This window comes from Anastrepha ludens, chromosome 5 (assembly GCF_028408465.1).
Source record: "Anastrepha ludens isolate Willacy chromosome 5, idAnaLude1.1, whole genome shotgun sequence".
Classification (NCBI taxonomy): domain Eukaryota; kingdom Metazoa; phylum Arthropoda; class Insecta; order Diptera; family Tephritidae; genus Anastrepha; species Anastrepha ludens.
Window position 1 is genome coordinate 1,094,121 of NC_071501.1, and position 13,338 is coordinate 1,107,458.

Genomic DNA, 13,338 nt, shown 5'->3' on the forward strand with positions numbered 1-13,338 from the left:
CATAAAATCTTTTGCCTGATTGTTTTGTAACTAACACGAAACGCACAGGAACATGAATGAAAACATGGCATGGAGGCGAAATAATGCTTACACACACACATATATACAAGTATACAGTCGCACACACACATACATATGCATGTACACTTGCGTTTTCCATATTAAAGGAGACATGCAGAATGCGAACGCCATTACATTGATTAAGTGGCAAGCATTAAATCAAAGTTAGTGAAAAATTTGCTAAAGCACAAATGAATGGTGGTCGCCAAATGGGGTATGTAGCAGCAGACGATGAAGAGCGTGAAGAGGGAACAAAGAGCGGAAGGGAGTGTTAGGAGGGGCAAAGTAAATAAGCGTTTTTGTGGACGAAGTAAATTGCTCAAGAAAAAGTAACTATAAAACCGTTAGAGGATTGTGAATAAATGATAATTCACACTGCACGAATTTTTGCATTTTTCGCTATCAGAAAATATAATTTCAATGTCCAAATTAAGCTTCGAACCTCCGTACATTCACTACCAAGTTTTATTTTTTAACTGGATTTGCTATTAAAACAAATAATGACATTATATAATTTTGTCATAAAAAGAGATTTTAATTAATTTTTTTTTATTTAATGCAAAAATTGCATACGTCAATGAGACTAGTTAAATGGAATGTGCAGCAAAATATAATAAAGGGTTTTCCAATAACAGCTGTTAACGGTGAATGGATTGCGCTATCGAGATCTGGGATCTGGACAACGTTTATTTTCAACATGACGGCACTACGTGTCACACAAGCAACGAAACTATTGATCTTTTACGGGAAAAGGACCGGGTTATCTCTTGAAGAGGCGATCACAATTGGCCACCGAGATCTTGTGATTTAACACCTTGTGACTTTTTTCTTTGAGGCCACGTGAAAGAGAAGGTCTATACCAACAGCCCAGGGTCGATTCAAGACCTCAAAGATGGAATTCGTGATCCTATCGAGGACGTAGGGCAGCCACTTTGCAATTCGGTTATGGAAAATTTCATGAAAAGGATATTGGCCTGTAAGCGTGGTCGTCGTGGGCATTTGCCTGATATTATTTCCCACTATTAATTTAATACCTTCCTCTTTATAATGAAATAAACATCGTTTATATTAAAAAAGTTAATTTTTTTTTTGAGTATCAAAATAACAACTCTTATTGGAGAACCCTTTATTTGGTAGTACTGCATTAAAATGAATAGAATGACAAGCCGGATTTAGTTCAGCAAAACATTTACACATCGACTGGAATACCAGATTTTGAAATTTATCTAATTACATTGATTTATTATTATTCGAATGCGGCTTAAAACTGTAGATTCTTCCATTTGCGGAGCACAACGCCCGAGTTTATGGCAGAGTGACGTACTGCCAAACTTTGATTTATTTAATTTGGATAAATTTTATAAATTTTTTTATAAAATCATGGTTATTCTAAAACAAAATCCGGATAGCTAAAATTTCCAAACCTCCTACAAAATTTAAAAAAAATTCAAAAAAAGTTGTAGTTAGTTATTAAAAACAATTTTTGTGTATGAAGTTTTGTATCCCATTCAAGTGACTCCAAATAGGAGTTGCTTTTTAATAATTTTTTTTTGTTGATGATGTTTTTTATTATGTTTTTCTGTTGGTGTTATGCATTTTTTCCTTTATAACGAATGCTCAAAATTATAAGCAATTGCGTACAATTTGCTTTTTGTATTTTAAAATCTGGATGTCTTTGAATGGTTAGTTTGGTGTACAAATCCGCAGTAAGAGTTGATACTGCAAGCAAGCGCCATTAAACCAAGTTGGACTTTTTTATGAATTGTGATATATTCACACCATTCTCTGCTTTTCGTCTATTATTTCGCGGGAAACCAAGAAGCAAAAAATAAAGCCATGGCAGTTCACAGGCCACAACTCTCTGATAAGTTAAGAGAAATCAGACTACTAATGTGTTTCTCAAGTAGAGGTCTAAATATGCAATTTAAATATCAGCTCTTCCTATACTTTTTTCTATAGTAAAACGTCAAAATATTGGTGCGCAACTAAGTTTTTGATGAAAATACAACTTTATTCTGAAAAATTAGTTAGAAGTGAATCATTGAAAGTATTGCCCATCGCTGCCTACTACTTTTTACCATCTTTCTGGTAGATCTCATATACCGTCGCGGTAATACTGTTCATCTTTTGTGGCTATCCACGGATCAAGCCATTTTTTGATGTCTTCTTATGAATGGAACTGCTGGTCAGCTAAACCATGTGCCATCGATCGGAACAGGTGATAATCGGACGGCACAATATCTGGAGATCTGAAAAATATGCCGGGTAAGGTAGGATTTCCCATTTCAGTGTTTCCACGTAGGTTTTAACGGGCTTGGCAACGTGAAGCCGAGCGTTGTCGTGCTGTAGAATCCCTTTTTCATACCTCTCCGCATATTGCGGCCGCTTCTCGCGCAGTGCTCGGGTCAATTGCATCAATTGAAGTCGATACCGATCACCAGTATTGGTTTCGCTTGGTTTTAACAGTTCATAATAAATACCATCAGCTTGGGCCCACCAAATACATAGCATAACCTTCGCAGCGTGAATATTCGGCCGAGGCGACGACGTCGAAGTATGACCGGTCAGTCCCCATGACTTTCTTTTCTTCGGATTACTGTAATGAATCCATTTCCCACCACCCGTCACGATGCAATGAAGAAAACCCTTCCTTTTTTTGTCGCTGGAGCAGTTGTTCGCAGGCGAAACAATGAACTTCAACATCCCTTGGTTTTAACTCATAAGGAACCCAAGTCCCCTGTTTCTGAATCATTCCCAAAGCATGCAATCGCTTGGAAGTGGATTGGCTGGTAACTCCTAATACTGTAGCAAGCTCTTCTTGTGTTTGTGAGGGATCCTCATTGAGCAATGCCTCCAAATAAGCGTCTTCGAAGGTTTTTGGGCTTCATTCACGCGGACGGTCGTCAATATTAAAATCACCGTCTTTGAAGCGACCGAACCAATTCCTTCACGCGTACAGTCGTCAGCATTAAAATCACCGTCTTTGAAGCGACGGAACCAATCTCGGCACATTGTTTCACTTAAAGTAGCATCATCGATGCGCTTCAGCCACCGTTCTTTTTTCGAATGAAAGAGGAAAATCAACACTTGCCGCAAAGGACGATTATTCGGCACAAAATCGGACGTTTTCATAAAACCAAAAGTATATGATACCGAAACAAAATCACTAATGGGTCGAAGCAGATTGTTTACCATATGTCTAAGCTTGGTTTATGATGTTTAGGTTATGTTAGAATCGACTAACGCACACTGCTGGCGGCACCTATTGACAAACAGCGAGAACTTAGTTGCGCACCTAATATATGTGGAAGAGTTCCGCGGATCTGAGGAAACTGACAAGTGCATGAGGGAAAAAAGTATGAGAAAGACCTTGGTGTGGACTGACAGGCACAGATCTTGTAAGGAGGAAGATGGAACGTCACTCTGAAGTAATGCGAAAACGGCTACAGGGTGGGCAACATTTCCAAACAAGGGAAAGTTTTATTACTTGGTAAACCAAGCTCGAATGCTCAAAACGAAAGATGCTTTTAAAATTCTTGGTAATCTTTTGTTTTGCAGACCTGAGGAGCTTAGGCACATCAACCTTATAGGAGCTGATTGGATTTGCCATAAGACCAAGATACGTAAAGACTTATAGAGGGAGATGCGTTTGGGGGAATCTTCTTCTGGGCATCATAGTGGCTCTTTGGGGCCACCCATTGATCAATACTCCCTGTATTAAATATTTCCCTGCTTTAGAAAACCAGTTTCAGAAAACAAATTCGGTTTTTTGGAAGTCTATCCCTTTTTATTTTGAGTTATTTATTTAATTTTGGTTTTTTATATTGTCTTTGAAAATATATAATTAGTAGGGTAAGAGCGATTTTCAATTATTTTGAAATCCAAACAGAAATCAAGGCTCTGATGGTACACCGGAAACTAGCCGCGGAGTGCCTGACCTCTCTTTCGGTCGCATCCAAATACTCTAGCATTAAACTCATAGGAGCCCCCTGGTATCAGAAAACTTGCGAAAACTGCTAGGCTGATGATCTAGTTAGATGAGGGTGCCGTGGGCTGGATTCCCTTCACAAGGAGAAGATTTGGATTCCCTTAGATACTTGAGATCTGCTCTTGGAAAGGTGGTATTTTCGTCGGCAGAGCGAACAAGTATACCAACTCTTAAGGCCCGATCGATGCCACGAGGTAGTATTTGGATACCATCCAGAGCGAGTTGAAGAATCTAATATAGCTTTTCAGAAAATTATGACCAAGATGAAATTCAAAGTGGTCGAGTATTTATTCCTTTAGGCTGAATAAATTTCTAGTTGAAAAACTACCATAGCTGACCTTATAAATATTTAATCCGACGATGCTCCTTCTCTCTGTATAGGTTGTCAAGATGGAGAAGAACGAAAACTGAGAAAAAAAACCCCTTTATAAAATACGTCCTCTGCTCAGAAGTGGTGTACATAGAAAATGTAGAATATAGAAATGCACAAATTTTATGTTATGTCAAGATGGAATTAAAGACTTAATGACTTTAAGGACAGTGCGAAAGTGCAAACAGATTTTTATTGCAGAATTTGCGAAATTCAACTTTACATTTGTTTCGGCAGCTGCTTCAAATACCCCTTTTTGCTTAATAAATTTCGCTCAGTGTACAGAAAGCAATTCTCTTAAGGCAAGCTGTAATGGGCAACAAAAGTTACCATCTGCTTACTAGCCAATAACAGCAACGTTGTAATGAGTAAAAATCGAATTTTTCAACATAAATAAGTCCTGGTAACCGCCAATCTTTGCAATTAAATACATGCATATGCACTTACACACATACATGGCAAGACGTCCTATGCAAAATAAATACTTACATATACATACATACGCATGACTTCCATGTATTTGTATCTCTTCGGATGCTGCAGCTGGTATAATATTAAATGCTTAACGCTGAGCTTTCGCAATTAATTCAAAGATTAATACCGCCAAAGGGAATAATTCAGACGAATGTGGATGCTCGTATATGGTTGCATGCGTGAACTGGTTTGCCTAAGTATTTATTAATGTACATACATATGTACATATTTCCAGCGAAGCGAAGCCTGTACGAGCATAGCCGCCAATAGCTTTAATAACTTGAAGCTGCAGAAATAATACTAATGCAAGACAGGAATTGGAAATCGAGTCTGCTTCGACTTCTATTTATCTGCATGTCATTTTACACACAAATGTACAACTTTTTAATAAAACCTAACTTTTTACAAATATGAATAGTAGGCCGGATCGATTTGTGGGGAGGCAAAAAAATCGCCCATTGCTCTGTGAAAATCATATTCTAGGGATCAAATAAGAAACTTTGCCAAAAGAACCATACCTCTAAAACGAATTCTGATGTCCCCCAATTTGGGTCGAACTTTTTAGTTTCCTTTCTCATGTAAAGGCCAAAAATGGTGATATTTTGAAATGATTGTATGGAGAACCCCCCAGGGGAGTTCCAGGGGATGTGCCACTGCCATGGGTGGATCGGCCGTCCAAAGTTAGTGGGGGTCGGTCATACATTTGGACTCGATTGGAGCACTCTAAATGGGTCAATGTAGGATTGTTCGTTCGACCCAAATTGGGGGGCATCAGAATTCGTTTTAGAGGTATGGTTCCTTCGGCAAAGTTTCTTATTTTGATCCCTAGAATATGATTTTCACAGAGCAATGAGCGATTTTTAAATCGACCCGCCCTAATGAATAGCCAATGTATATTATTTTTAAGTAGAAAATATTTTTATTAACCAATATATTCGCCTTTACAATTTGGAATGTTGCTCAGGAAAATTTGTAACGCTTTCTTTTCATCGCAGTTTCGCGAATATTCGCAGGGTGAATAAAATCTGGTGAATACGGCAGATTGCAGTTTTTCCGGTCAAATGCTCACTCACAGTTCACATTTAATAAGCTCCCTACAGAGCAAATTTTTATCGATCGTTTGCCAGTTTGTGGTGGGCAAACCTTGAACTGAGCCTACGAAGTTGTCTAGGAAATCTTCAGCTCTATTTAGTGGAAATTATTTCTCAGAAAATTATGCATTCTGTGGGAGTATTGAAGTCGCTTGTTCTACTCTTGGTTTGCGTATTTGATGCATTTTGATAAAAGATTCGCCAAGCTTAAAATAAGAGTCAGCACATCCCCTTTTTAGAAACAAATTTTTTCTATTTCCCTTTCTGACAACATTGGACTAATTCAAGTATGTTCCAAAAGTTATTTTCACTTATAGTCCGGGAGCCAGGGGTCGATTTTGGACCGCGTTTTTATACCGTTAAATTCTTGATTATGCTTGTGATTTAGCTTTCATGAATAACGAAAGTGAGGGAGGGTACGAAACGTTTCGAAAAAAAATTTCTAACAACTCATTTTACACCAGCTAAAATTTTTTTCATGTATTGTTGACATTTAGTAGAATAAAGGAAAATAGTCAGCTGCGCGGTCGAGGGGGGAAAACACGTCAGCTGAACAGGTGAACTTGTAAAAAAAAATTGAAAATTAAACTACTTTATGCCGATTGAAATTTTCAAATATTAAGGTATTAATAAATGAAAATGGAAAAATAGTCGTCGGCTGATTGTCCGTTGGGGGAAAAGACGTCAGTCGTAGCATTGAAAATTCCGCGTGCCGCCGAGATGTATGAACGCAATGATTAATTCTTGCTTCGGCTGACGGTCTTCCCACCGCTATAAACGCAGCTGACCATCATTATTATATTTAATATGTGTCCAAAATTATGTAAAAAAATTTCAATCGGCATAAAGTACTTTTACTTTTTAATTTATTTCAAAAGCTCGCCTGTTCAGCTGACGTGTTTTCCCTCCTCTACCGCACAGCTGACTATTTTTTTTATTCTACTAAATGTCAACAATACATGAAAAAATTTCAGCCTGTATTAAGTCAGTTGTGAACAATTTTTTTTCTACACGTTTCGCAGCATCCCACGCACGTACCCACCGCTACTGGACCAGCTGACGGTTAGTTTCGTCATCCATTGGATGGCGTCTGCTTTCAGTATTAAAATCAGTCGGCATGAAATGATGAGGTCAAAATGACCCCTGGCTCCCGGACTATTATAAGAAGTTGGTTTTTTGTATTGGAATGCACGCCTTTTTGGCGTATCGAGAAATATGGGAAGTGTACAAGGAATCTTAATTCTCCTACTAGGAATATCTAAAGCCAGAGAATAATGATATTTCGGCAAATAAGAATTGGCAGAGCTCAAAATAGTAATTTCTTAAAATAAAAGTTTAAAATATTAATCTTAAATTAAACACAAACAAGAGAAAAAACAATGCAATCGAATATTCATAAAGAATAAACAAATCTACCACGACGCAAAGGCAAAATACTTGGGTATTGTTTTAGACAATAAACTTAACGCCAGTTACACATTGGACAAAAACGACGCGGAATCAAGACTAGTTTTAAACAACTTCATTGGCTTTGGGGAAAAAGTTCAACGCTATCACTAGAAAATAAGGTTGGAAATATGGCTCAGAGCTTTGGGGATCTGCGAGCAGTACAAATATAAAAATAATACAAGAAACGCAAAATAAGATACTTCGTATAATATCAAAAGCAGAATGGTATATATATATATATATAATTGGCGCGTACACCCTTTTTGGGTGTTTGGCCGAGCTCGTCCTCCTATTTGTGGCGTGCGTCTTGACGTTGTTCCACAGTTTCAAGCGGACCCCGAACGGCAGATATATATTTTTTTATTTTTATGAGGAAATACAGTCGGAGGTGCCAATACCTGCCGAGGGGCGACTGCTATTAGAAAAATGTTTTTTCTTAATTTTTGTTTTTCACCAAGATTCGAACCTACGTTCTCCCTGTAAATTCCGAATGGTAGTCACGCACCAACCCATTTGGCTACGGCGGCCGGTATATACTAAATGATAATATCCTTCGTGACCTTTAAGTAAAAACAGTCCATGAAGATATGCGCAACAGCAGCTTAAGACACACAAATCGACTACTAAAACATTCTAACAGGGAAATTCGAAAACTTCGATTAAAAGAGGAAACCGAGAGGAGGAGACTTAGCGCAAACGACCCACTGACCTGCAAATTTAAATGGTGTCACACTTTTATGAATAAGAATGAATAAATATATATGTAATTAAATAGAGAGTTAACTTTTTAAATCAATGTATATAGTGGCATTGGCTTCTAAATATTACTGAACCCCAAAAAGAAAGAAAAATTGTAAATAACTTAAGTTGAAATATAATAGGGTTAAAAAAAATTAATTGTCTTAAATATTTTCTGCCGAAGATGGAATTCGGAAACTCGAGGCATCAACAACATCTTTTGTAGGTGGACAGCTTCGTGTCTTGTCAAAAACTGCTCTGCGATTGCCTTTTACTGATGTCCATGAAATTCCTTGAAGGGCGAGAGTTCTTAGATACCTGGAAAGTAACAGATATTACTCTAGTATTCAAAATGGACAGTAATAATAATATTGCCGGTTATAGATCAATCCCAAAATATCCACGCTTTCAAAATTTTTCCGACTAATTGTGAAAGATAAAATTTATTTTGCAGTTAATCGTTTAATTTCTGTATACCAACATGGTTCCATGTTTCCAATCTTGCAGTCTTGCAGCTTTCAAAATAAAGTTCACTGTGCACACAGGCTTTTCAAAAGCAGTTGATAAGGTTGATCACACGGTTTTAATTTCTAATTGAGGGATTTAGGATTTCACTCAACTCTTTTAAAATGGATTAAATCCTGTCTCTCTTCTGCGAAGTGGTTTTATAATGCTGATGGGGCATCACTTTATTTATTGCATTCTCTGGCGTAGCCCAGCGAAGTATACTGGACACATTTCTAGTTGTTTTCATAACTCAAATTTTCTGTTGAAGGCTGATGATTGAAAAATATACTCGGTAAATGCAAGTGCAGCAGATAAGGGTTTTCCAATAACAGGTGTTATTTTGAATAGCCTACTATTTCGGTAGATGTCACTTTTGAGGCTGTCATTTTTTGATATTTGGCAAGTAGAAACTAGGCCATTAAGAAAATGGAACGAAAACGCTTAAACACCGCATTGAAATTATTAAAATTCACCATAGAAATGGTGAAAATTTGGCAGGGACGGTTCGTAAAACTCGAACATTTTTGGGTCATCGTGAAGCAACTTGTAGCAACTTAAAGCAATACAGAAATTGGTGAAAAAATTCGAGCTGTTGGGACAAGTTAGTGATGTGAAGAACAAAACCCGTGCACGTTGATCAAGAACAGCCAAAAATATTGCGGTTGTAGCCGAAAGAGTTGAAGAAACCCCAGGTTTTTCCATTCCTCGCCGTTCTTTGGAATTAGGCATTCCACAAACATCATTACACCGTATTTTGCATAAAGATTTGGGTATTAAGGCTGATAAAGCCCAGTTAACATAAGAACTCAAGTCGGCCGATCATCAACAATGTCGTGTCTTTGCTGATTGGGTCGTTGAAATGCATGAAAATGATCCGAAATTCCATCGAAAAATCATCTTGAGTTATGAGGCCCATTTCCACCTTGGTGGCTTCGTCTACAAGCAAAATTGTCGGATCTGGGACTCAGAAAATCCAAGAGTTGTTGTTGAAAAGCCTCTTTATGATCAATGTGTGATTTTTTGGTGGGGTTTATGGTCTGGCGGAGTCATTGGATCTTACTTTTTCGAAAATGAAGCTGGAGCAACAGTTACGGTGAATGGACTGCGCTATCGAGAGATGATTAACGATTTTTTATAGCCGGAATTGGATGGTATTCATCTGGACAACGTTTATTTTCAACAAGACAGCACTGCGTGCCACACAAGTAACGAAACCATTGATCTTTTACGGGAATAACACCTCTTATTGGAAAACCCTTTATAAATCTTTAATCTGATTTAGATAACATCGTTAGTCGGTGTAAAAGAAATAAGTTAAATTCAAATCTAATAAAGTGTTTGAATGTATGATACTTATATATACTTTGTTGCGCATATTCCCGTTATCTACAGCAGCAATGTAACAAGTATTCATTTGCATAAAAGCTGCACATTTTCATTTAGAGAAAATTGTCTGCACAAATTAGAAAATATTCCTGTACTAGATTCGATACAATAATCACCATTCAAACCGCATCCAAACTCTTGTTTTACATTGCTTGATCTTTCTGGACTTCTTACCTATATCTACTTCCTACCACAATGGTCGTTCTTATTTTCTACAGTCTATACAATATAAGTGAAATCATTGATATAATTCCAAGAAACTCGTCACGCAAGGGGGTCAAAATTGAATTTTAAGCAGACGACATCTATACTGATTTTTCAAAACCCTTCGAAACTGCGACGTAAAGTACACTATTTGTATAGCGAAAGCTTTAAATATTAGGAAAGCAGACAGCATATCTATCTTGGTTAAGTGCATTTCTCTTCAAAAGAATTTCATATGCACAGATTTTAAATTATATTCTGTCACTTCCCTTCATTTTCCCAATCCAAAACAGTCAGCCCAAATTAAATTTTATAAAATGTGAATCGAAATATTTTAACTCTTCCTTATTTGTTTCTTGTTCCTTGTTTGCCACAACCAAGGAAAAAATGTTGGAGTGAGGAAAGTTGAGCAATTTAACGGAAAATAGCAAATATAGCAAATTTTATTTTTAACTAATTGAGGCGAAATTTCACGGATATTCAATGGCTATACTATGAATGGGTAACGAGTTTGTTTGAAGTGTCAGATGGCATCAGAACCAAGTTGTTTGTATAGGCGGCATATTCCTGTGGTGGCCAGCTCAAAGTTTTATTTTCTTTATGCGCTGGAAAGCATGATGAAAGTTGTTTACCACGCGGCATTGATTGAGTTTAACACGTGACTGCCTTCAGCCTCTTTACGTACACTAGAAATAAGGGACATTTAATATAGCAGAGTGCAAAAATGGCTTGGATCATTTCTGTCTCTATCCGATCCCTTGATTCATTTTAAATAATAATTTATATTTTAGGCGGGACAAAGTTCTCCGGAAATACTAGTAAATACCACCAAAAATTGAAATACATATAACAACTCCACAAAAAAAAAAAAAACAAAGGAAAACCCAAATCTAAAATGACATCCACAAAGAATAAAATTTCGCTTTCCTTTTTAATGTGTATTGTAGGTATGTATGCCACTTCTTTTAAGAGAGCAGCAATTTATTTTTTCCCTGTTTATAATTTTCGTGATTAAATTCACTTACTGCTGTGCGCCTTATCCACAAAAATAATATTTACTGTCGATTTCACAGCCTATTTTGCTTACCTACCAGATCAGAAAAAAAAAATTTAATAGTCACTTCGAAGCTCTTCGTGCGCGTTAACTTTAATTTCGAAAATATACGAAATTTCAGGTTACGGTTTAAACGAAAAATAAAAGACCATCAACACCGATATTAAAAACAGGGTTGAAAAAGATAATAAACCAATTAAAAAAAACGCTTTTTCAAAACTCCATTACTTTTTGAACATCCCTAATATATGCTTATGTAAACCTTTGTCTGTGTGAAGGCACATCAATTCTCTATTCCCCGTTGGGTGACCTGTATCTCTCCCCCTCTAATTAAAATGCAGCTCGGCGTTAGATGGGTTGACTAAGGTCCGTTTGCTTGATAGTAGTGCGGATTTTATTGGATTTTGGCTGTTGCTGTTGGCGTGCACAGACGTACTGACATACGTAAAGTGTACAATCGAAGTTGGGAATTAGCAACATGATGTTGCATTATTTCGATAGTGTGAATTTTGCCGGCTAGAAATAATTGAATAGTGAAAACAATTTGGGGAAAACAGTTTTCTTTCACTTGAAATAGCTTTGATGATTTGCACTTTTCAGATACTTTGCATTTGAGGTAATGAAGCGAGGTGGTTTCAGTCTTGAGATTCCAATTTAAGCTTACTAGCTAAGAAGAAATTTCATGAAAAAGGAAAAATTTACATCTACGTATTACATAGATAACCTTTACATTCTGTAGATATAGGTATTTACAAGGATTTAAATGATTGTATTGTGAAAAGTTTAGCAAAAGTAAATCGCGAGAGATATTTTTTTTCTTAGTTGGTATTTCTAAATTCAGAGGAAGAAAAAGTTTAACTTTACATACTTGATTTTTTTAAAATTTATTTTAAAGTTTTTATATACTGTGGAATAATATTTTATGCCAAAATACATAAATATGTTTTAAGTAAAAACAAAATTTTATCTTAAAAAATTGAAAAGAATTGTCTATTCTTGCAGATTATCCATCAGCGGCTTCAACCAGGACAAAGCTCACGCGTGACACGCAGCTCCAGACCATGGCCGCTGCTGTGTTGCTCATTACCGCAATCAACAGCCTTTTGGCGCCCACATTAGAAGCAATTATACAAGTCGGCGAAGGAAGTCATGCAAAGCCAGCAACAGAAAAAGAGGAAAATGCCACCGAAAATCAAATTATTTTACAGCACTGCCAGACAAATTCAGACGAGCAAGAAGCCAAGAGTAAATGCATCGATGAAAGTGAGTTGATGGTGAATCGAATGAGGCACAGAAAGCGGTGATAAGTTGCGGAGAAATGCATACAAGTATTTTATTATAATTATATAATAAAAGAAAACGAAGAAAAAACTTATTATAATTAATAAAGAGTATTGAAAAATTATTATAAGCTAAATTTACTGAACGTAAATAAAAAACTAAGTAAATAAAGTAAGCTGAAAGAAGAAAAGTATACACATTTAAGTTTAAGCAAGCAAATCATGGTTGAATCTTCAATGCATACAAATAAAAATCAGCCTACATACCCATACATACATATACAGTCCTGCATCCCCATACATAAAGAAGCTTATTAATATTAAGATAATGGACAAATTACAAAGGAGGGAACTGATAAAGTTTCAGCTGAGCTCTGTGCTAAAAAAATAAGTATTTAGCAAATCTTCTTTTACATTTCTTACACTTTTCATTATTTTTAATACTTTTTATTTCGAATATATTATCGCATGCGTCCATCTTTGTGTCTTCCCCAGTAAAATTGAAAGCTTGTAGCTTAGCTCAGACACATTCTTCCGCTCACAATTCAACATTTTTCGTTTTGGAAGTAATCTAGTGAAGCTCACGAAGAGTAATTAATGTCTAGAAGTTACTAAAAATGATTACCAAAAATCTCTCGGCATGAAATTCCGCACTAATCGCTTGGAAATTTCACTTACAAAGGTTGATGGAAATTCAGTGGAGGCTTAAAGTCGCAGGTTCTTGAACTTTTCGTGAT

At 36.5% G+C, this 13,338-nt stretch overlaps 1 protein-coding gene across 1 annotated transcript in view; it reads left to right on the forward strand.

Annotated features, from left to right (window-relative positions):
- LOC128863335 (uncharacterized) overlaps positions 1-12,967 on the forward strand; it is a 38,315-nt gene extending 25,348 nt beyond the window's left edge. Inside the window, exon 7 of the mRNA XM_054102453.1 lies at positions 12,324-12,967. Coding sequence (XP_053958428.1) covers positions 12,324-12,625 — 302 coding nt within the window. The 3' untranslated portion in view covers positions 12,626-12,967. The remainder of the gene's footprint in view (positions 1-12,323) is intronic.
- The last annotated feature ends 371 nt before the right edge of the window (positions 12,968-13,338 follow it).